The following is a 21,254-nucleotide window of genomic DNA, read 5'->3' as shown; positions in this document are numbered from 1 at the left end:
CATCCAACTCTGCTCATATTCATTCAGAATGATACTGCAAAGATCATTTTCTTAGGCTGACATTTGGAGCATGTCATCTCTCTGCATTTCTCCACTGGTTTCCTCATCTCTGTTGCATAAAAGAAGCTGCTTGTCTTTACTTTGAAGGTCCACCCTTACCTATCATCTTGCCTTTGCTGTTTAGATGTTGACTCCTGCCTCTGATTAGCCTGTTGTACCAGCCTCCATTACACACACATTAAATTTTCAAATGAGCATGTTCATGTTTTCTCTTATATTGACATCCTAGGTGGGAGGAGCTCCCTGTGAACATCTGCAAAACTAATTATTGTTCTTTGTCCTTCTCACTGCTGTCTACAACTCAAGAACAGTTTGATGCTATGCTGGGGCCCTGTCACATTGTCTTGTATTTTTTTTTTTGTACTCCTATGTCTGTCTAGCTGTTGTTACTTCTTGTTTTGAACTTCGTCTCTGCTCCAAGGAACAAACAGTGTTTGGTTTGTACAGTGCCTCACACAGTTCAGCCCAGGTCTTAGTGTAGGACTCCTAGCTACTGGGGGAAAATAAATAAATAGATCTCCCACAAACCTAGTTTTATACTACTGTATTTATATTAAGTAGGCATATTTTTGAAGATAGTTTAATGCCTGATCCTTGAATTTTGTTTGGACTTCTGCCTACATGAAGACAGTTCTACAAAAAAAAATGCAATGAAAATTGAAAGTAATGATGTAGTGATGGAATTGTTCTAATTCCCATCTGGTGGTTTAGATACTATTCCCCCCCCTCCCCCCGGCCACCTTACAGAAATAGGGAATGCAGTGTAGTTGTAGCTGTGTCAGTCCCAGGATATTAGAGAGACAAGATGGGTGAGGTAATATCGTTTATTGGATCACTTTCTGTTGGGGAGAGACACAAGCTTTGGAGCCCTACAGAGCTCTTCTTCAGGTCTGGGAAAGGTGCATTTAGCTGTGATGCTCAAAGTAAGGTGGAACAGACTGTTTAGCCTTTAAAGTAAGTAGAACATAGTTAAGGGTCTGTTTATGCCAAGGGTTAGGCTAATTACCATATACAGTCTCTTGAAGTCACCCATCTTCAATTCTGGAAGGATGTTAAAAAAGCCTTGTTGCCACTCTAAGGACAGTGGATTAAAGACATATCCCAAGACTTGCCTAATATCAAAGGGGCACTAAAAGGTAAGAGCTGTTAAACAAGGAACAAAAAAATCCTTAATTTTGAGAATAAAGAGGATTTGTTTTTGGATGTCAAAGCTATTTTTCTAGCATCTCCATATTGAGAGGTGAAATCTTTTCACGCATGTTTAAAGATTTAGAAGGCAAGGAATTCTAGTGTAAGATTGAAACCACCTGTATGCAGGTCAACCAGTTCTTATGTTAATAAATTCAAAAATACTTTGATTAATAAGGAAAGCTGCATGCAGGTAGAGGTACTTAACACTGAAATGGCTTTTCATTTGATTGTGAACTCCGTGGGGCAGGGACAAAGGTTGTACATAATGTAGTCAAGTACAAGGCTGCGATTGTACTAGGACTCCTAGGCAGTATAGTAAAACAAATACCAAGGAACTAACCAGTTAGAATCAAGTTTAGTGTATCCTTTTAGATAAATAAAAGTGTGACAAGGGGAAAGGAGTATATTATACACCAACTGCTTTTATTTACTTTCAGAAACCTCACAAGATGGTAAAAAACTTTTACAACCACTTCTAATTTAGGCTTCTGTTGTTCCCAGTCAGCTCTAAACCCATTATGTGTGAAGCCCATTTATTTACCATGCATCTAAAATGATAGATACAGGCTATGAAATTCTTTATTCTATTGCAGCTTATGCAGGTGCAGCCAAATACCAAGCCTCAGGACAAGTTGTACACAAACTTTACAATGTAGAATTTGAATTTGAATTTAAAATATGAAACTTAAAATCTACACAACTGGTAAAAATCAAGCACAGATACGAGGACAAACTTAAAACCCATATGAAAAGGAGTCTCGTCTTCCTTTCAAGTGCTTTATTCTGCTACAGAACAGTCAAAATGAAGATGTAAGCTTTGTGGTTAGTTTAAATTATACACTCTGTAGATACTATAGACCAATTTAAAGGTTACACATACAGCAATAGATGTCCCTCTGTTCATCTGGATTGCTTATACAATCCAGCTGGATTGCTGAAAACAAGTCAGGCAAAACTTGAAAGAAAATCCTTGTGCAACATTTTAGACAAATGTTTACTGATGGGCACACTGTACCCCAGGTCCATGATGAGTGCTTTCTTCATCAGAACTATCATTGTAGGCTTCACGTCTCTGACCACCTCCTGATCCACGAGTGTTATCAAATTCCTGAAGATCTACCTCTTCTGTATCACCAATTACAGTGGGAACTTCTGGTCTAGATGGCAGAAGATCTTCAAGTTCCTGCCAATAAAAGGAGTACAGTTAGTGGTGTATCAAAAAGCATAGGTGTCAATATTTGGCACACATCTCTCCTGTGGGGGCATTCATGTTAGGTTAAGAATGTCTTACATAGTTATCATAAATGGATTAGCAATCTTAAAATTCAGCAGGTGTTTGCACCACTTTGCATTGGTTAAAATCCATCCTTTTAACTAGTACAACTTTCTCATATAGACAAAGCCGTAAGCAGCAAGAACCGATGGGTCAGAAATCAAAACAGCAGCCACTTTCTTTCATTTGTCCTAGTAATTGCTACTATAGCAAGAGAGCAGTTTTCAAGTGCTTTTATATTACACCTGCACCCCAGAACACCAACCCTCCTGTGGTTTTTCATGTAAACTAACCAACTTCAATGGAAAGTTTTAAAATCACTTGTGCATTGTAAACTACATTGAACAATTTGGCTGTACTCAAATCCAAATATAACTACTCCAAAGAAAGTGCGTGGGGCACAATACAATGAGCCCTTAAGACATCTCAAAAACACATTTTTGATCAAACTGAAGGAAAACTTACTGAGAGCTTTTCCGGGCTAATCCAGTTATTTTCAGGAAACTGTACATCAAACTTTATGTAAAGATCTCCTTTTTCAAAGGGATTCCGATATTGTGGCATTCCTTCACCTCGAACTACACGAACACAACCTATAATTAAGGACAGAAAAAGATCAATCAGTTTAACGGAAACCTGTACTGTACCAGCTTTCCGTCTGACAAAGTAATATCTCTGCATTTCTATAACAGTGGCTACAAGTTGCAAGAGCATGAGAGGTTTCAGAGTAACAGCCGTGTTAGTCTGTATTCGCAAAAAGAAAAGGAGTACTTGTGGCACCTTAGAGACTAACCAATTTATTTGAGCATAAGCTTTCGTAAGCTACAGCTCACTTCATCGGATGCAAGTGAGAATAATTTGATGATACAACATTTCAAATAGTACAACCACACATGTATCTAGATAAAAATTCTTATATCAAATCAAGGTTTACCTGGTTCAATTACTTTTCCAGGAGGATATTTCACCACAATCTGACGTCCATCCAGGTGTTTGAATGTGAACTGAAATCCACACAGTGCTTCAACAAGTCCTATCTTGTGTGTCATATGCAAGTCATTTCCTTCCCTCTGGAACACCTAAGAATGAGACAATCATCATCATCATCTTTATTCTAATACTTATTACTGTCAGATCTTTAATTTAATCCTGAAGTAATAAAATCCATAAACTATAAAATTTCTACTTTCGAAAGTTAGCATTCAAGTAAAGATCAAACTACAGATCTACACCAGTTCTAGCTTTCCACAATTAAGCAGGTCCTAAGAGTTGCATGTTGTGCAATATGCAATAGTATATAGGTGTTAATTTCTGCGACTCTAATTTGTTTCTAATGAATATGGAACCAGAGCTGTAAAATGCTCTATGACTGTACAACAGACTGAGTCTTTCCCTGACCCAAAGATCTTCTAATCTAAAGACAAATGACAACACAATGGAGACCCAGTAACAAAATTATATATTTAAAGACTATTTCACTTAGCCTCAAAATGTTCATGTAGAAGCTAGCTGTTGATCATGCCACTATTTTCAGATTTTAAAAAGGGGGGGGGGGAGGGGCAAGAAGACAGAGTGTTGTTCAAAGTCCTCAGGACTAAGCCCAAACCAGTTGTGGATAGTTGCTTTAACTCATCTATATATTCAAGCAAGATCACAGCTGCTTTAAATTTTCTGTAATGAGGCTTTTACAGAGGTGTGAAGTGAATGAAGGATTGTTAGCCCATTGGCATGAATCCAGAAAGGTTGCTTCTTTTTCCCTTCACACCTCCATTAGAGATACCTGAAGTTGTTAACTGCTTGCTTGCTCACAACGTACAGATATTTAGTGTAACAGCATATAAAACTTGGTTCATGACTTCATCCTCAAAGTTATCCTTTCTTGCACAGCAAAAAAAGACTTGCTGGAAAGTTTTTCTCCAGCACTGTCCTTGAAAATAAAATATGGCAACAGTTTTATGCTGACATGTGTGAGAAGACAGCAGAGTTTCTTCCCAAGAGCAAGTAGTTTTTGGAACCAGGAGATATATTTTAGTCTCAGCCGGCATATCAACCATGACAATAATTTTAGTAGTTTCATTCTACCTGCAGACTCGAACACATTCAAGTAAAAGTCATTTTCTCAGCTTCTAAACCCAAAATTTAAGAACCTGCCAATATCTTAGTTTCTCCCATCTTGGAAGAAGTCAAGTGACTGAGAAGCATTTTTCAGTACCACAGTTGAGCTATTCAGGCCTCAAGCTCCAAATGCAGTTTAGCTACCATGATTTTACTTAGAGTCAAGTGGCAACAGGAGACCTGTATTCACCTTTCCTCAAGCTTTTCAGTACATTTAAACTATGGTACCAAAATGATTTAATGCTTTAGTGAGCATCTCTCAAACTAGGGCCCATGGGCCCTGCTGATCAACTCCCCCTTCTCCCTCCCAGTGCCTGCTGCATGCCGGGGGAACAGCTGTTCAGCAGTGTGCAGGAGGCACTAGGAGGGAGGGAGAGGAGCAGGTGCAATCATGTCTGGGGCTGCGGCCCCGTTGATCAACTCCTTCCCCTCTCCCCAATGCCTCCTGCACACTGTGGAACAGCTGTTCCCTGACATGCAGGAGGTGCTGGGAAGGATGGGGACTCGCTCAGGGGATGGGATGGAATCATGTCTGGGGCCAAGGGTCCTACTGACCAACTCCTCCCCCTCCCTCCCCGTGCCAGGAAACGGCTGTTCAGCAGCATGCAGCAGGTGCTGGGAGGGAGGGGGAGAAACGGGGACAGGGCATGCTGGGAGGGAGGGCAGAAAGAGGTGGGGAAGAGGAGGGGCAGGGGCAGAGAGGGGGCAGGGCGTCTGGGGGTGTGTGAAAAATTTGAATCAAAATGGAGGTCCTTGGGTTGCTAAAAAGTTTGAGAACCACTGCTTTAGGTTCCTCTCAAGCTCATATAAACAAAACACAATATCACCATTTCACCACCATACTAACAATTATGCTAGCAATCTTTTGTCCATATATTCTTAAACTGCAACATGCTTATTAAAACGCAACTGAGGACTGACCTACAGAGTTACCAGTAAACATGGTCATAGCAAAAAGGAGAAAGCCACAATATGTTTTACTGTCCAAGACAATACAGCAGCAGACATAGCTAGATCAAAAGACCAAGACTGAGAAGGCCTCTGCTTCAAATCCTGGAATTTCTGACCTGTCATTAGTGCTGGCAGTACCTGACACTTGAAGTCACATTGTTTATCCTAGTTGCCTTCCTTTCCCTTCACCCAAGCACAGCCAAGAAGTTGGGAGGAGCACAAAGTTGCAACTGAACACACAGGGAAACCAGACAGACAGCTGCAGGAGAGGCTGGGTCAAGTGCTTTGGTGTTGGAGTGCTACTCCAGCATGAATCATTTAAAGATTTTTCAGATACCTGTATTACTTCAGTTTTTAATTCAAAGCTTTCCTGATGGATGACTAGAATTTGATTACTGAAATATGTATGAACTTAAATTCACAATACTGCATTGTGTTTATGGAACACCAGAAAAGGAACAGCTTGCACCACACAATTTCACACAATAGTTTTATACGCTGTTTTCACAATACTGAACCATCACTTATGTTTCTTCATCTAATACTCTGAACTTTGCCAAAAATAGTTACCACATTAAAGAATGGAAAAATTCTCCTGGACTTTACTATATACTGCAACTTTCCTTAATTAACATGTTCCAGTAATTTAGCATCGTGTACTGTGTCAGAATCAGTTTTATAGTACCTAGTTCAAATGTATGAAAACCAATATTCTCCAAGGTACATACTGTGTAGAAATATGCCAAGACAGAATAAAAATGCAACTAGCCAAATGCAGGTCTACAGTTTGGGTAGAAAAGAGGAGGGGTCCTATGATGAGTGCAATATCAGCATGACCATATTACTTATCTGGGTTAATATCTCCAAACGCATTTGTCACACTTCCTAGGTTAACAAAAGCAGACAGCACAGTTTACAGCAAGTGAAGATTGAGGGAGATTCCCCATTTTCATCTGATAGCCTTTGGAAAAAAAAAAAAAACAACAACAAAAAACAAAAAACCCAACTCCCCCCCAAAAAATCAGCTGGCTTTATACTCAGCTTTACTTACTGCATGCCAGGGTTGAAGCAGGTGCACAACAAGGACAGGACATTCATAGTGGTAAGTCTGCCAAGGGTAACCCTGCTTCAGTTAGGAGAGTAACTTTTCTTGACCATATTGAGACAGTGGGATGCTTGGTGTGCTCATCTGCATGTCTACAGACAGAACCTTCTAGCTCAGAATTATAGCAGTTACCACTAGGAACAAGCCATGTATGCTAAGTTCAGTTTCTCTCCCTCAGTTGTTCGTTTAAAGTAATCTAGGAAAGTGTATAACAGTTAAATATTTCTAAGGAAAACCCACCAACTTTACTTCACCTATCAAGTCACAAGTTACCTCATTCTCCTTTTCTTGGAGCAGGAGGACAATATCTCCCGGTTCCACTCCTGGGGCCTGATCTGCTTCTCCAGTAAATGTAATCCTCTGCCCATGTTTCATGCCTTTATCTACATGGACTTCAAGAATCTTTACTTCTTTGATCACCTTCTTCCCCTCGCATTTTTTACAACGGTCTTTTTCATTAATAACTTCACCTAGAGAAAGAAGGATTGAAAAATCTAGGAATGTTTTTCTTCCTTATTTGAGGATACAGTACCACTTATTTTACCATACATTGGGGAATGTGTCCAAGAGAACCAATCTCAAATCACTTTGGAAATTTTTTTCGTTTAGTGTTATTAGTGTGTCCCACAAGGGGAAAGCTAATAATTTAATGCTATCCTAATGAGAAGAAAGAGACCCAAAAGGCACTGAGAGGCATGAGATTATCTGCCATCCCACAAAATTATTTTGAAGAGTTAGAACTCAGATTGTAAGCCTGATGGAACAAGAACCATGACTTCCAATTCCAAACAGCATGAGCATTTAAAGAAAACCTGCTAGACAAAATAAGCTTTGTCTATGGCTTTTATTGCTCTTCATGAATAAAAACGGCCCCCTCCACTCCTAAACAAAAAGTTACAAGGAGTCAGGTTCTTCCTTTCCTCATTTTGCTTGGGAAACCTATGAAAAATCTTTGAGAAACCTGAATGGTAATGGGACATAACTGAAACTAAGGTTCAGTTCTCCTTTCTGGGGTGTGGAGGCTGAGTTTCAGACCATGGGGAAAGGCTCTGGCAGGAGAAAACTACACTGCTAAACATAGCAGCGTAAAAGTGGGAGGCACTGCTTGGGTGTGTAGAGAGCGGTGTAGGGTATTTACCTCTGGCAGTTCAGGTATGTAGGGCACTCTACTCACCTAAGCTGTCTCTCACCATCTACACTACTATTTATACCTGTACAGATGGTGAGAGACATCACTGTAAGTGTACACATAACCGGGGGGTGGGGGTGAGGGTGGGAACACGGGGGAGAGGAGAGAGAAAAAGCAGCAGGTCAAGTTATAGCTTAGCGTGACACCACCATTCAGGTTCTCCTGCAAAGAGGACCTGACATTCTTAGTGTATATGTTCACTCTTAAAGCATTTTTTACACCCTGACAATCAGTAAAGAACAAACAATTGTGCTTTGCCTTTCACCTTTAACAGGAGAACTTTGCCTTCTAGAAGACTGCAGGGTGGTTATCCAAAAAATATCCAATACTTCTTAAGAGCTTTTTTGTTTTCTAGTTTATTTGGATATACTTTTAAAGGACAGATATTTAATACGGAACTGCCTTCATTATAGTAGACCAGAATAACCAGAATGTATTGGCAAAATATCCTGTACAATCCCATCACTTCAGTTGCCGGTACAGTGCCTATTGCTTCTTCCATTTAAGTACTGCAAGCAGAAGCAATTGTTATGTTCAGATATTTAGCTACTCAGAAATTAAAGCCATACTCCTATGTGAAACAAGTGCACAGAACATTAGGATGCAGCAGGTGTGTCCAGTCCTACAGGAACTATGCATTTACATTAAATCAGGCAAAGTGACAAAGTAGCTAAAAACAGGAAACCACACTGTTTTTCAATTCTTTGGTAAAAAGTTTGACTGGTTATAGAATAAAAACAGACCACCAAAAACTAAATTTTTATTGCAGTTCAGCATTTTCAGCTATTACGTCATAAGTAATACAAGCACAAGATTTCAGACAAATTAGTGGTGTTTTGTAAATTAAGAAAGATCCAGGAAATATATGCAAGGCGGAGGATGTTTAATTCACTACCACATATGTGCCCAAATCAGCAAAAGTAATATAGAATATAACACTACTATTTCCATCTTTCAGAAAGTTGTATATGGATTTTAACACTTGCTTCTGAAAGAGAAATAAATTGATAATATTTTGGATCACTGAGAAGAGTGGATACAAAAATAATTGATTTTTGTATCTACTTTCTCAGCGATCCAAAATATTATCAATGATTTTTGTAGCCAAAGAACTTTAAATTAAATACAGGTTTATTTTTAAAACTCTATTTAAAACTAAATTTGAGATGACATGTAAGTTTAGGCCTAAATTTACTATAATCATTTAAATAATTTAAAATAAAAAATATCAAGCAGTATGTTTGGTGCCTAGTTTGAAGGAAAGCTTGCTTTCCTCTTCCAAACTACGAATAAAACTAGGTGAAAGAGGATGAGATCTACTAGTTCTAAAATTTTGAAGGACATGACCCCAGAAACAAATCGATTCAATTATTAACTACAGATAATACTTCCTTTGTTTAATAATTTTAAATGCAAAACTGCTTCCATTAACTTTTTTGTTATATTTCCAGCACACTGAAGGTAGTTTTATTTAATAAAGCCATTTAGTGCATTTAATTGAATTCAAATTTCCATCCAGAGATTGACAAAAGATACAAGTAAAAAATTAGTCTAGTAAATAAGAAACGGATCATTCACCATTTTCTAACATCATAAAAACTATAAATTTGAATGCAAGTTTCCTAATTGCTTCAGTGTATAGATATAGTGCATCCCCTGGTTAACAAGAAGCAGCACCCAATTTAATGGGAAGGCTATATATAGTTGCCAATCAACATATTTCAATGGTTGCAAATAAATGACAATCACCTTCTCTTTTGGAAAATAACTCAAATGAACAAATGCAAAACATTTCTCTAAAATGCTTTGATTTAAATCAATCTATCCTGATGCTAAGTTAAATTTATCCCATAAAAGTAAATGTTTTTTTACAGTGCTAGCACCAGACAGCAAGACACTGGGGCAAGCATGTCCAAATATTACTAAGCAGTAGCACCTGCTATTCAGGTTCCAATCCTCCCCTAAGCAGACTACAAATTTTGTTCCTGTTCTGATACATGAAGAAATATCCCTGACAGACTAAAATCAAACTTCACTAATTACAAACAAAATCTAATTCAGAAATTCTCCAGATGAGATATGACAATTTACTATTGAACCTAGATTCGAACCACATTAAATATTTTTAAAAGCACAGGAAACATTTGGCCTACCTTCTCCATTGCAATCAGAGCACACAGACTGCATCTGCTGAACCATCCCAGGAGCCAGCTGTCTGATCATGATACGTACACCTCTACCTCGGCAAGCACTACACTTCTGAACAGCTCCAGACTTCCCACCCTGACTAAATTGGAAAGTGCCAGTTAGATTATAATTGAAGTTATTTTGAGACTATATGGAAAATAAATACCAACCTTCCGTTTTACACCCCCAATTGCACTGATGCAGTGTCAGTTGCAATTAGGCTAATCTATCACTGAGATACAGAGGACAGCTCTTCAAGATTTCACAAAGAGCGCCATTAATTGCATCATAGGTTAGATTTTGGTATCTTCATGCTTCAATACTTGAACCGGTTCCTAGCTTACATGTGACGAATTACTACACTTCATGCTATATACCAATTTGAATTAATAGTTTAACACATTTAAGAGTAAAAGCAGCCAAGAAGTTCTAGCACTGTTAATGAAAAATATAAAACTTACCCATTACATGAACTACAAAGGACATTCTTGCTAAGCTGTAGTTTAGTTGTCTTTCCATTATATAGATCTTCTAAAGACACTCTAGAAAATAAAGAAAATTCTCCAGTATTAGCATTCCAATAATCACTTTGGGTAAAAGTCATTTTAATAGTCTAGTTTAGGTACAAGCTATTGTCTAAGACAATTTAGGGTAAAACTAAAAATCACAGCAACTTTCAGCCTTGTCTACAAATACTTCTGAAAAAAACAACAACCCAGACATATGTAAAAGAGACAAACAGGAAGTTTTTGAGCAAGTAAAATTCTGTACACCAACACTGTAACAAAGGCTACATTAAGATAAGCAGTTATTAAAAACAGAGAACCCAATCTTTTAGGATTTTAAGTCAAACTTTGCAGAACAGTTTCATGTCTGGTGAAATCCCATTAGAAACTATGCAACTGTAAAGGTACATACTTCAAGGAAAAGCTTTAGATTAGTCAGAAGCCAGAGCTGAGGTTAGCTGTCTAGTAAAAGCCAACAGGAAACAAATTAGCCTAGTCGTCTGAAGAATTAAGAAGGGTTTAAAGGAGATCTAAAACAAGTCTCTCAGATGGGTTAACACAAGGAAGACAATTCCTAGCAGTTCTGGATAATAGTTATAGTTTAATATTTTCCTTAAGAATTCACACTAGGAGTTTAATTTTATCTTATTCATTTCCATTGGAAAAGTGTTTTTGTTGATATACTGTTGGTATGTTTCCATGACCACTTTAGCAGTCAGATTTGCTAACATTGAACTACAAGGTATCTAATGCACTAGAAAAAAAACCTAAAACCATTTGGGTCTTATCAGTATAGTTAAGCTACTTAAAAGTAATTGTCTAACAACATTAGTTCAGAATTTTGCATATTTCCAGAGACTTCAGAAATCATTCAATAATAAATGCAACTCAGTTTATTTTGAACTGCAAAACTTTGCTTCTGGTGTCAGGGTTTAGAAAGAAACAACTAAAAAGAGTCATGAGAATACAAAAGCTAATTTATAGTTTGCTTGTACAGTACTAGTTGCTAGACAAAGTAGCTGGCATGCAAAAATAAATATTACACTAAGCACTTAATGCGAGGAGTGGCCTAGCCCACAGAATAGCAGAGGTGAAGGTCAGAAAGAAGCTGGTCAGCCTGCAAAAAACAGCAGTGAAAATATGGTGTAGGCTTATGAAGATGAACAGGGATTCTAAAAATCCATTTGCCATGGAAAACAAAACAAAACACAGAATTTGCTTTTTTACAGGGAATCTTTAGTTTTTATATTTTGTAAAAAATAAAAAACACATTAACTAAATTTTACTGAAATTCCAGTGTCACTTATTCCAGTGGTGCCCAACTTTTTACACAAGAGAGCCACATAAATTTAAGCACAACCTTATGTGCACCAAACAGATTCTACACATTTAATAACATTTCAGCGGACAGTGGGAACTTTATATTTTGTGCATTTGAACAAAATTCTGAAAATACAGAATAGAGATATTTGGTATATGTAAGAAATACAAATTGCAATTCTATAAATTTTGTTTTATTATAGTGATTGAAGGCACTCAGACTTCAAACTGATTTAAATATTGTAAATATATATCAATAAAACTGTGTTCAAATGATATATATAGTGGATAGGGAAACTAAAGTTCAGCATTTCATTTTAATCACAGAAAAACATGGATTTTTATGTTTTTTTAAATCGGAGAATTGTTTTTTTTATCATGGAAGAAGACAAGGATACCTGAAGATGAGTAGCTGCAACTGATTTGCTGGCAGTAATTTCTGCTCTGCATAATTAATGGAAAATCATAAGATATTTGCACTTGTTTTCACACTGGTCCCAGGATAAAAGTAAAAAATACCTAAAACAGTAACCCCATAACACACTCGTCACTCTACTTCCCCAAAAGATTCAACTAGTGAATACTAAGTTGTTCCATATGTTCTGACCTAAGGAATGCATGACTAGTTATGTTAAGAATATAACTAGGGAAAATAATTCTTACCAACCATTTATTAACAAGCTAATGAATGGGGCTGCAGAATTTCTAATCAACAGGATCCCAACAAAACATATAGGCTGTAGGCTCCCAATGAAATGAAAGACAGTCATTTTCAATTCTAAGGGAACTAATTCTCCATGGACCAAACTTCTAGGTCCAAATAAAACATTCAGGTTAGATGGTGAATACATATCACCAGATTACTCGGAGGCTGGAAGGCTAACATGTCCCACTGAACAACTTCAGGCATATTTATGATCAAATAATTTAGACAGTCATTTGTGCAAATCAGTCAAGAATGGGCAAGATTTAAATGTTTATAAAAAGAAGCAGAGTTTATACACTGACTATAAAGATATGGACCTTAAGACTTGAAGTTTCAACCACATGTATTATTCTTTTAAAACACTACTACCAAAGGCAACCTTTTAATGCAGGAAGATCCATTTCTTTTAACTTTTGCTGAAATCTAGAAGTAATGCTTTCAATGAATTTGAGTTGGAAACAGTAGACCTTTTGAATGAACTGAGGCCCACTAGAGCATCAATGATTATCAGACAAGGTTCACCTTCACCATATCTTTTCGGAAACTTAAGTGAGAAGAATCATAGTATCAAGATACTCACTTAAGTGGATGCATCATATCTTCTCCTCTTCTTCTACCATTGCGACTTCTACTCTGACTACCCATGAAACTGAACAATCCACCACCAAAAATGTGGGAGAAAATATCGTCCATTCCACCACTTCCACCGCTACCTTCTCGAAGACCCTGTTCTCCATATCGATCATATAACTCGCGTTTCTCAGGATTTGACAGAACTTCGTAGGCAAAACTTATTTCTTTGAACTGAAAAAGAAGTCAGGAAAAAAAGCCTGTAAGTTACTTTTACATATATAAAAACAGATTTACTTGGAAGACAGTCACAAAGGAAATGCTAGCATCTGATTTATAGCCTCACTTTATCCTTTTATGCATGAGGGAGTGTACAACCCTAAATACTCTTCCACTTCAGAACATTCTATTGCAGTCTATATTTTGACCTTTAGAACAGGTAGATTTGGCTGTGCTTGTATGCATCCAACCCTTTTCTTCTGTTTTACCATGAAGGATGAATGTGTCATCCTCTTTACATCTCTCTATTGATTTCTCCTTCACTGCCCAAGTACAAACTTCTTATCTTTACCTCCAAGGCCTTGTCAAGACTGGGATTTAAGTATGTGTGGTTACCACATTAGCTAAGTATTAATGTTACTCTTAAAGTTGTAATCTAGACAAAGTCTAAGGTCCTGTCTTGATGGACAAAATGGATGTTTTAATCATGTTAACTTAACAACTGAAGAGCCCTCAACAGTTGTTAAAACAATAACCTGTTGTAGTCTACACAGTCAACTAACATGGCTCCAGATATGCTAGTCTTCTTAAATATTAAGAGGACTTTTCCGTCATGTTAACCCAACACATTTGAGACATCACTGAAACATCTTTTTTCTTTCTCAAGACAGGTTACTTAACTAAGCCTTGCATGTCTAATCTATTTTAACTTGAAGGTGAGCCCTGTATTCATTCTTTGCATCTCTTTCAAATACCTCCACTTCCATCTCTTATGAGTGGAGAACACTTCCATGAAAGATCTGCAAAACTGCTGCCTTACTCTTCAGATCCCTCCTAAACATTCACCTCTCCCATGATGCCTCAAAGCACAGCCAGCTGACTCCAGTTAGGCAGCCAGTGAATGGAGGCTTTTGCTTACTATACAGCAACTCATTTTATGTTACTTTGTCCTTGGCCACATTTGTCTCATCCACTTCAGAGACTGTTTCATAAACTAGATTATTATTTCTTTGGGTCACTGTCTTTTTGTTACTGTGTACATGAACAAGTCCTAATATCGCAGGGCCCTGAATATCTTGTTGGGTGCCCCTAGATACAATGGCAATACAAATAAATACATTTCAAGATAAAAAAAAAATCTTACTTTGTCTCCTGCATTTGGATTCTTATCAGGGTGGTATTCCTTGGCTAGCTTTCTGTATGCCTAATTGACAAAAAAATAAACACAAGTCATTAAGTCTGTGATGGATTCCAGGTTTCAAAATAAATCAAGTTGATTAACTGAACCTGTACTCTACAGAGAACGATACAAACATCTCCTGTAAGTGTACAAACAGCACCTACTTAAGTCAATAATCAGATACAAATATTCCAAGGTCAGAATTTAGCCATAAAGCAAAAGTCCACTAGAATAAAACAAACGAAGAGAGTCCTCTGCAATAAAACAGAAAGTACCTGATGTTTTATTTTACTGACTCAGTATTAACTACCCATTTATGGATTTGGCACATTAATGCAGTGCATAGAGTAACTCAGGTACTACAAAACCTAGCATTTAACTGTTGATTTTCTGTATTCTGGTTTAGGTGTTACCCTGAAACTGAACTCAACCAATTCTTTATACAGCATTCATTACTGACCTAAAACTGTAATTTCCAAATATGAATAAAGGGTGAGGATTACCATTAGCTGGAGGGTATGGATTTGCATACCCTAGTTATTAAACCATCACACTGGATGTAAATCCTGTCCTGATTTGTCATGCCCCTCAGAAGTCCATCAACAAAATGGCTGCCTCAGGTTCTCAACCCAACCAACCAACCCACCCACATTGATAGTTTCTTCATTCTCTTCCCTACATACTTCTCCAGAAAGATTTAGCGCCACTTTGAATTAAGTATATGGACAGAAGTAGCGGACTCTAATCTTTTAACGCAATTGTTCTGAAAGAGTAGCACAAGGAAGTAAAGCAGGATCTCTAAAAAGTGGTTTTCAAACTGCTTCTTTCCTTTTGAACACTTCTGGCTGTACCTGAGCAACAATATTTTGCATACAGCTTAGCATAACCTACATTCCTACTACCACTTCAGCGTTATGGAGCTGAATTTAGTTGGGGGAAGTTTTCACTACACTTGTCTCAAATCAGTTACAATAGTTACTTGTGATTTAGAGGGAAGAAACTTTACTAATATAAAGAACGAGGAGTACTTGTGGCACCTTAGAGACTAGCAAATTTATTTGGGCATAAGCTTTCGTGGGCTAAAACCCACTTCAGCAGATGCATGGTGCGTAGAGACTGTCCGGTTTGGCCAATGTACATGGCAGAGGGGCACTGCTGGCACATGATGGCATATATCACATTGGTAGATGTGCAGGTGAACGAGCCCCTGATGGTGTGGCTGATAAGGATAGGTCCTATGATGGTGTCCCTTGAATAGATATGCAGACAGAGTTGGCAACGGGGTTCTATTTTTAAAAATAGAAATTTTTAAAAAGTTAACTGCTCAGAGAGTAGAGACCTAAACTTCTCAAGAACAAGAAAAAGCAAGGTGTTGAAAAGGATTTACACATGTTTTTTTCCTTTCTATAGTATAGTATTACATAAAATCTCCACGTCATTTTCAACTGACCTATTTTTCTAGAATGCTGCATTTGAACTATATTTGTATTATTTTCATTTAAACTAAAAGCTCTTGGGGTAGAGAACACATTTCCCTCTTTTGTGCAGGGATGACTAGAATGATACTTACTCCTTAGGGAATTCTGTGCCAAAAAAAATTAAAATTCTGCACCTAAAAATTATGCGTACAGTATTTTAAAATTCTGCAAAATTTATTTGTCAATAAATAAATGTGGGTCGAGCATGGCAGTGAGGAGCACAGGCCACTGGCTGCAATGAGGTGGAAAGATCACCCTGAAGACCCCCACCTCCCCCGGCACAAGGACTTGGCAGTGAGGCTGCACCTGACCCTGACACAGTGCAAGGGCTGGGCCAGAAACACTCTAGCATGTAACCTCATGTGCCTCCCCATGCCTCACCTCTGTTTCGAGGGGAACAATCCCCCCGCCCACCAAACTTCCCTGTCATTTTCTGCAGGGAAGCACTGGAATTCTGCTGGGGGAGGGGCGCTGTGGGGCATTTTCTGCAGGCACGTGGTCACACAGAATCCCCCAAGAGTAGATACTGCTTTATAACTAGAGACCCATCTTTTCACTGCATAATTACGAAATATTCTGCATTCATGCATGTAAAGAGGGGATATGAATGCTTACTGTAAAACTTAGCCAGCGTAACAAAACAGAGCCTTGATTATTATAACCCAAATATTCTAGAATACACTGAAAAAGTCAACTGCAAAATCCCCAGGCCATGTCAACATGGAGTATACCAGTAAAACTCACTGTGTGGACACTTTCATTCTGGTATATGTGATATAAGCAAAACCAAAAAGTCACTTGTATACTGGCATAGAAGAATGTCCAAGTAAGGGGTTATACCGGTATAGTTATCAGTTTAAAAATAAAATCATACCTTAGCTCATCCTAGTATAACATTCCTGTTTAGACAAACCTTTACTAGATCACTATGGGTATGTCTACACCTCAGCTAGGAGCAAGCCTCCTAGCCTAGCTAGACAGACTCACACTAGTGTGCTAAAGATAGTAGTGCTGACATAGCTATGTGGGTTGTTGAGCCCACCCAACCTCCTGGGTCTGAGCTCAGGTGGCTAGTCTGAGTCTCTGCTGGAACCACCACAGCCCCACTGCTATTTTTAGCATGGTGGTTTGAGCCATTTAGCTGAATGGAATTACTCAAGTCCATAGTTATTCAGAGAAGTATTTTCAGGATCTGGGCCTATATTAGCATACTACTTCAGCCCTAGAAGATAAAAGATAGTACTTAGTACAAATTAATCAGCACTGAAGATTGTTTTGCCATCTCACCAGCATCATGATGATAAAGCTATTTTGCTTTGCTTTCACTTTTCTTTTCTGCTTTGGTGTAAGGGCTTGACACCAGATTAAAACAGTACCTAAATACATTGTCTCAGTTGCATTAGGGTAGCTTGTAAGTATGTTCTCAATATTTGGACACTCAGTTAAGTCTAAACTAATTAATGAGAGAGGATGCTCTTGGCACTGGTAGAGACAGTTGGCAACCTTACCATTAACTGCTAAAGTACTTTTTAAGCAATGTTGAATCTATATTTTGGACTATATAACTGCTTTTATAGGTATTAAACAGTTGTGTTCCCAGGTTCTCCATTCATGTAACGAACAGGATACCCAAAACAGGCTTCTTTCTGTAGACTGATGATATTTGGCTATGATCAGCTCATAGCTTCCTTTCATCAAGACACTTCCACTTTGTTGTTTCATAATGATCAATACCCACCTCAAACAAATTTGGCTATTACATGGAGATATATAGTTCACAGTAGCAGTACCACCCATCATTACAAGCGATCACAGGCAGTGAATAGTAACTACTTCGCCAAGGCTCTAGTGTAGTTTTTAAATGATGGGTAGTGCCGTTCTCTGGGGGGGCGGGAAGGGGAGGAGTGGCTTGTACACTAGAACATTAAATGGAACCAATAAATGTTTAGATGTCAGTGCTGAGTACAGGGTAATGAAGATCACAAAGCTCTAGGCTCTTTTGTTCAGCTTCTTTGTTTATTTTCCCTAGGTGCTTTCAGCCTGGCAAAGATCAGCTCTATAAGGATGGGACAGGAAGACCCGAACGGAGCCTGTGCCGTTGCTGAAGCAGGTCAGACATTGGTACTGGCTGGAACGTATTGCACTCCAGCGGGTTTTACAGCTGAAGCCTTTAATTGTGAGGGGATCGGCCAACAGAGCACCACGGAGATCCTACCTTATAGAGGAATAGGAGACTGGGGGAGTCTCCCCCTGGTGCTCGGTTACCATTCTGGGCATCAAGTGAGGAGACAAGAGCAGGCGGCTCTAGGGCAGGGAACCCTGGCGATCCCCTCAGGTACAGCGGGGATCCCAGAACTCCTGGCTAGGATCCCCTCCTCCCACCGGCCACCTGCGCCCCAGCTCCTTCCTGCTGGATGCCTTGGCCTCCCTGCGGCCTAGTCGCCTCCCCAGCGCCGGCCTGGCGGGCAGGCCCAACCGGCTTCACCGCACGGCCTAGCCTAGAGGCCTGAACTCCAGCCGGCCTCCCGCCCAGTCTGATCCCGGCCAAGGCCCGCGACTGCCCGGCCCGGGGCCTCCCCGCTTCATCGTGACCTCCCGGCTGCCCCATTGGGGCCTGCCCGGCCCGGAGCCTCCCCCGCCCGGCCCGGTACCTTCTTAAGCTCGTTGTCGGTGGCCCCAGGCGGCACGCCCAGGATATCGTAGAGCTTGGTGTCGGCCACGTTCGCCATCGCGGAGGGTCGGGGCGGCGCAGGCAAGACAGGCCGAGGGGCAACGGAGCCGGCAGCGAGGACGAGACCGGGACCAGAATGAGAGAGGCCGCCACGACGTCACCCACGTACGGATGACGTCACCGCGCCGCGCGACGCCACCCTCCTCCTGCTGCTGCAGAGCCCCGCTCCTGCCTGTCCCTCAGGCTGACGCCCCCTACCGGAGAGCCGCGCCTGCATCTCAAGGCCACGCCCCCTCCCGCCCCCGGCTTGGCTCGTGGGTCAATGCTGTGTGCCGGAGCCGGGCAGGGGCCCGTTCCCCCGTCGCTGTCCAGCTGTGGGCGCGTCGGGGTGGCACAGGCAGCGCCATGGGTCCCCCTAAAGACGAAACAGACTCCCCGCCCCTGAGTGCAGGCGGCCCTCGGCTGAGAGAAGACATGGAGCAAAACCTGGAGGGGATTGTGCTCTTCTTACAGGTGTAGTGAGTAACGCTGTGCTCCACCCAGAGTTACACTCAGGAGCGTCCATTACGAAGGGGCGGTTTTAGCTGTAGATGCGCCTCTCAAGCTTTTACCTTTCAGTATGAAATTTTCCGTGTTTGCTCAGCCCCTGATTACTTCCTTCCACATTTCATAAGCGTTATTGGAGTTTCCCCTGAGATGTGTTGAGATTTACCTCTACCCCACATAGGCTCAACAGGGAAAATGCCGAGCCATGGAATAGAAGTTCCAGAAAACTTTCGGTGGTGGTAAAAATGAATCCAATATCACTTCTGTATTTTTTTTAATTTTCAGTATTATTTAAGTTGTGTTCCCTCGTTTTGTGTCTTTGTCATGCAGTTTAAAGGAAGGGGTCATACGTTAGGATTTTAGTAAGTTGAAAGCTATAGTTCCTATAATATGTGTGAGTAAGTGGTAAACAATGCTTGCTATTTTAGGGAAGTTTCTGAGTTAGCTAATTCTGACACATGAAGCACCATTTAGAATGGGGTTTAACCATGAGATTTGAACCATATCTGAGCTTTTCTAGGGTAAAGAGGGTTTGGATAGGATGTTGATACACATGCATTTTACAAAGGTGGGTCAGTCTGTGCTGCAAAGTTTGGGTCTAGATGTGGTCCAAATTTCTCCAAAATACAAGTAGTTCATCTGCATCACATTACATATTATAGGTGATTATATTGGATTATTATCATTTAGTGCAGTAGATTTCATTTTTTTGCTGCTAGGATTGTATTTACTGCTTCAGAAACATCTTCCTAATATCTTGGTAGTTATAATAACATTTGTTTTGGCACCTTGTGCAAACATTAGGTATTATGGCAATGTTGCACTGGCCCACAGAGTAATCTCCAATGAGACTTCAACCAGACAAGTCTTCCCCCCCGCCCCCAAAAAAAGGGGGGGGAGAGGAATCCTGTTAGCATTTAATGAAAGGCTTCTCTCTTTACATCTTGCATAAAGACCAGCTGCTTAGCCTTCTTCCCAGGTGAACCTCTTCAGAGGTGTTTGCCTCATTAGAGTGTTCTAGAATGCAGTGTAGGGGCTAGTAGCTCCAGGAAAGGGAGGCACTTGAGGCAGCTGTCTGTCTGCATATGTGCAGAGTAGCCTTGTAAAGAGGGGTGAAGAATTATCCAGCAGCCCTTCTCTTGCTCAAGTTTTGAGGGAGGGAGTTGGATAAAACCTTGAGTTCCCCCGTGTCCGAAGCCTGAGGTGAAGATGTTCCTACTGGTACCTCCCCTACTGCCTAAGGAGGAAATGTGAAGAGGCTAAGCCTTCAGAAGGGTATGTAGGAAAGGGAGAGCTGAAAAGCAGGATGTTTTGTGCAACATGGCCTTGAAGAGAGGACCATAGAGGTACTTTGAACTGATTTATTGCTCTGGGGTGTGGGTATTTGAATTGATTGGCTGCTGTGAGGGAAGTGGATTTGAATTGATTCAACTGTCTGTCCTGTTCTCTCTCCACACATTCACACAATAACCTGATAGGGATGTGCCGGAAGAAGCTTCATGCCTCCTCCCCCTAGTTTAGGAGGAGGGGGAGGGAATTTCTGGCCCTTCGGTGATGGATCCTGCTTGTAGACCTAAATGCTGTCATATCTTGTTTATTATGGTGCTTTTCACATGAGCCAGCAGGGAATAATCAACAGGGAAAATGCCGAGCCATGGAATAGAAGTTCCAGAAAACTTTCGGTGGTGGTAAAAATGAATCCAGTATCACTTCTGTATTTTTTTAAATCTTCAGTATTATTTAAGTTGTGTTCCCTCGTTTTGTGTCTTTGTCATGCAATTTAAAGGAAGGGGTCATACGTTAGGATTTTAGTAAGTTGAAAGCTATAGTTCCTATAAAGTTCCTTTTAAAGTGAGTCAAATGGTAGCTGACGGGGACAGGACAGCAAGTACAGAGAAGCCTGTCTCTGCACATTTGAAAGAGACATGCCTCTCCCCAGAGATATTTCCCCTTCCCCACCTGTATGCCCGCCCACCACACTGCGGAC

At 40.0% G+C, this 21,254-nt stretch overlaps 2 protein-coding genes across 2 annotated transcripts in view; one reads left to right on the top strand and one right to left on the bottom strand.

Annotated features, from left to right (window-relative positions):
* LOC125620766 (borealin-2) overlaps positions 1-21,254 on the top strand; it is a 143,515-nt gene that overhangs the window by 22,426 nt on the left and 99,835 nt on the right. Inside the window, exon 10 of the transcript XR_012664573.1 lies at positions 18,080-19,234. The gene's annotated coding sequence lies outside the window, so the exon portion shown is untranslated. The remainder of the gene's footprint in view (positions 1-18,079; positions 19,235-21,254) is intronic.
* On the bottom strand, positions 1,654-18,837 carry DNAJA2 (DnaJ heat shock protein family (Hsp40) member A2). The gene is made up of 9 exons (XM_048870609.2): positions 18,702-18,837; positions 14,537-14,596; positions 13,184-13,407; positions 10,533-10,613; positions 10,038-10,171; positions 6,969-7,165; positions 3,459-3,603; positions 2,990-3,117; positions 1,654-2,434 (listed from the first exon to the last, which is right to left on the bottom strand). The coding sequence occupies exons 1-9, from the start codon at positions 18,777-18,779 to the stop codon at positions 2,246-2,248; spliced, it is 1,236 nt and encodes a 411-aa protein (XP_048726566.1). The 5' UTR covers positions 18,780-18,837; the 3' UTR covers positions 1,654-2,245.

The sequence above is a fragment of the Caretta caretta genome, chromosome 12 (assembly GCF_965140235.1).
Source record: "Caretta caretta isolate rCarCar2 chromosome 12, rCarCar1.hap1, whole genome shotgun sequence".
Lineage (NCBI taxonomy): Eukaryota > Metazoa > Chordata > Testudines > Cheloniidae > Caretta > Caretta caretta.
Note: the sequence above shows the minus strand (reverse complement) of the source record. Positions and strands in the feature narration are given on the sequence as shown.

Bases quoted from the DNA above. Each gene is read 5' to 3' on its own strand.
- DNAJA2 (XM_048870609.2), bottom strand. From the start codon at position 18,779: ATGGCGAACGTGGCCGACACCAAGCTCTACGATATCCTGGGCGTGCCG. The intron at 13,408-14,536 runs GTAAGATTTTTT...CTTCTTTTTCAG, and splicing joins ATCCAAATGCAGGAGACAAA to TTCAAAGAAATAAGTTTTGC. The intron at 2,435-2,989 runs GTAAGTTTTCCT...TTTTATTGGCAG, and splicing joins TTAGCCCGGAAAAGCTCTCA to GAACTTGAAGATCTTCTGCC.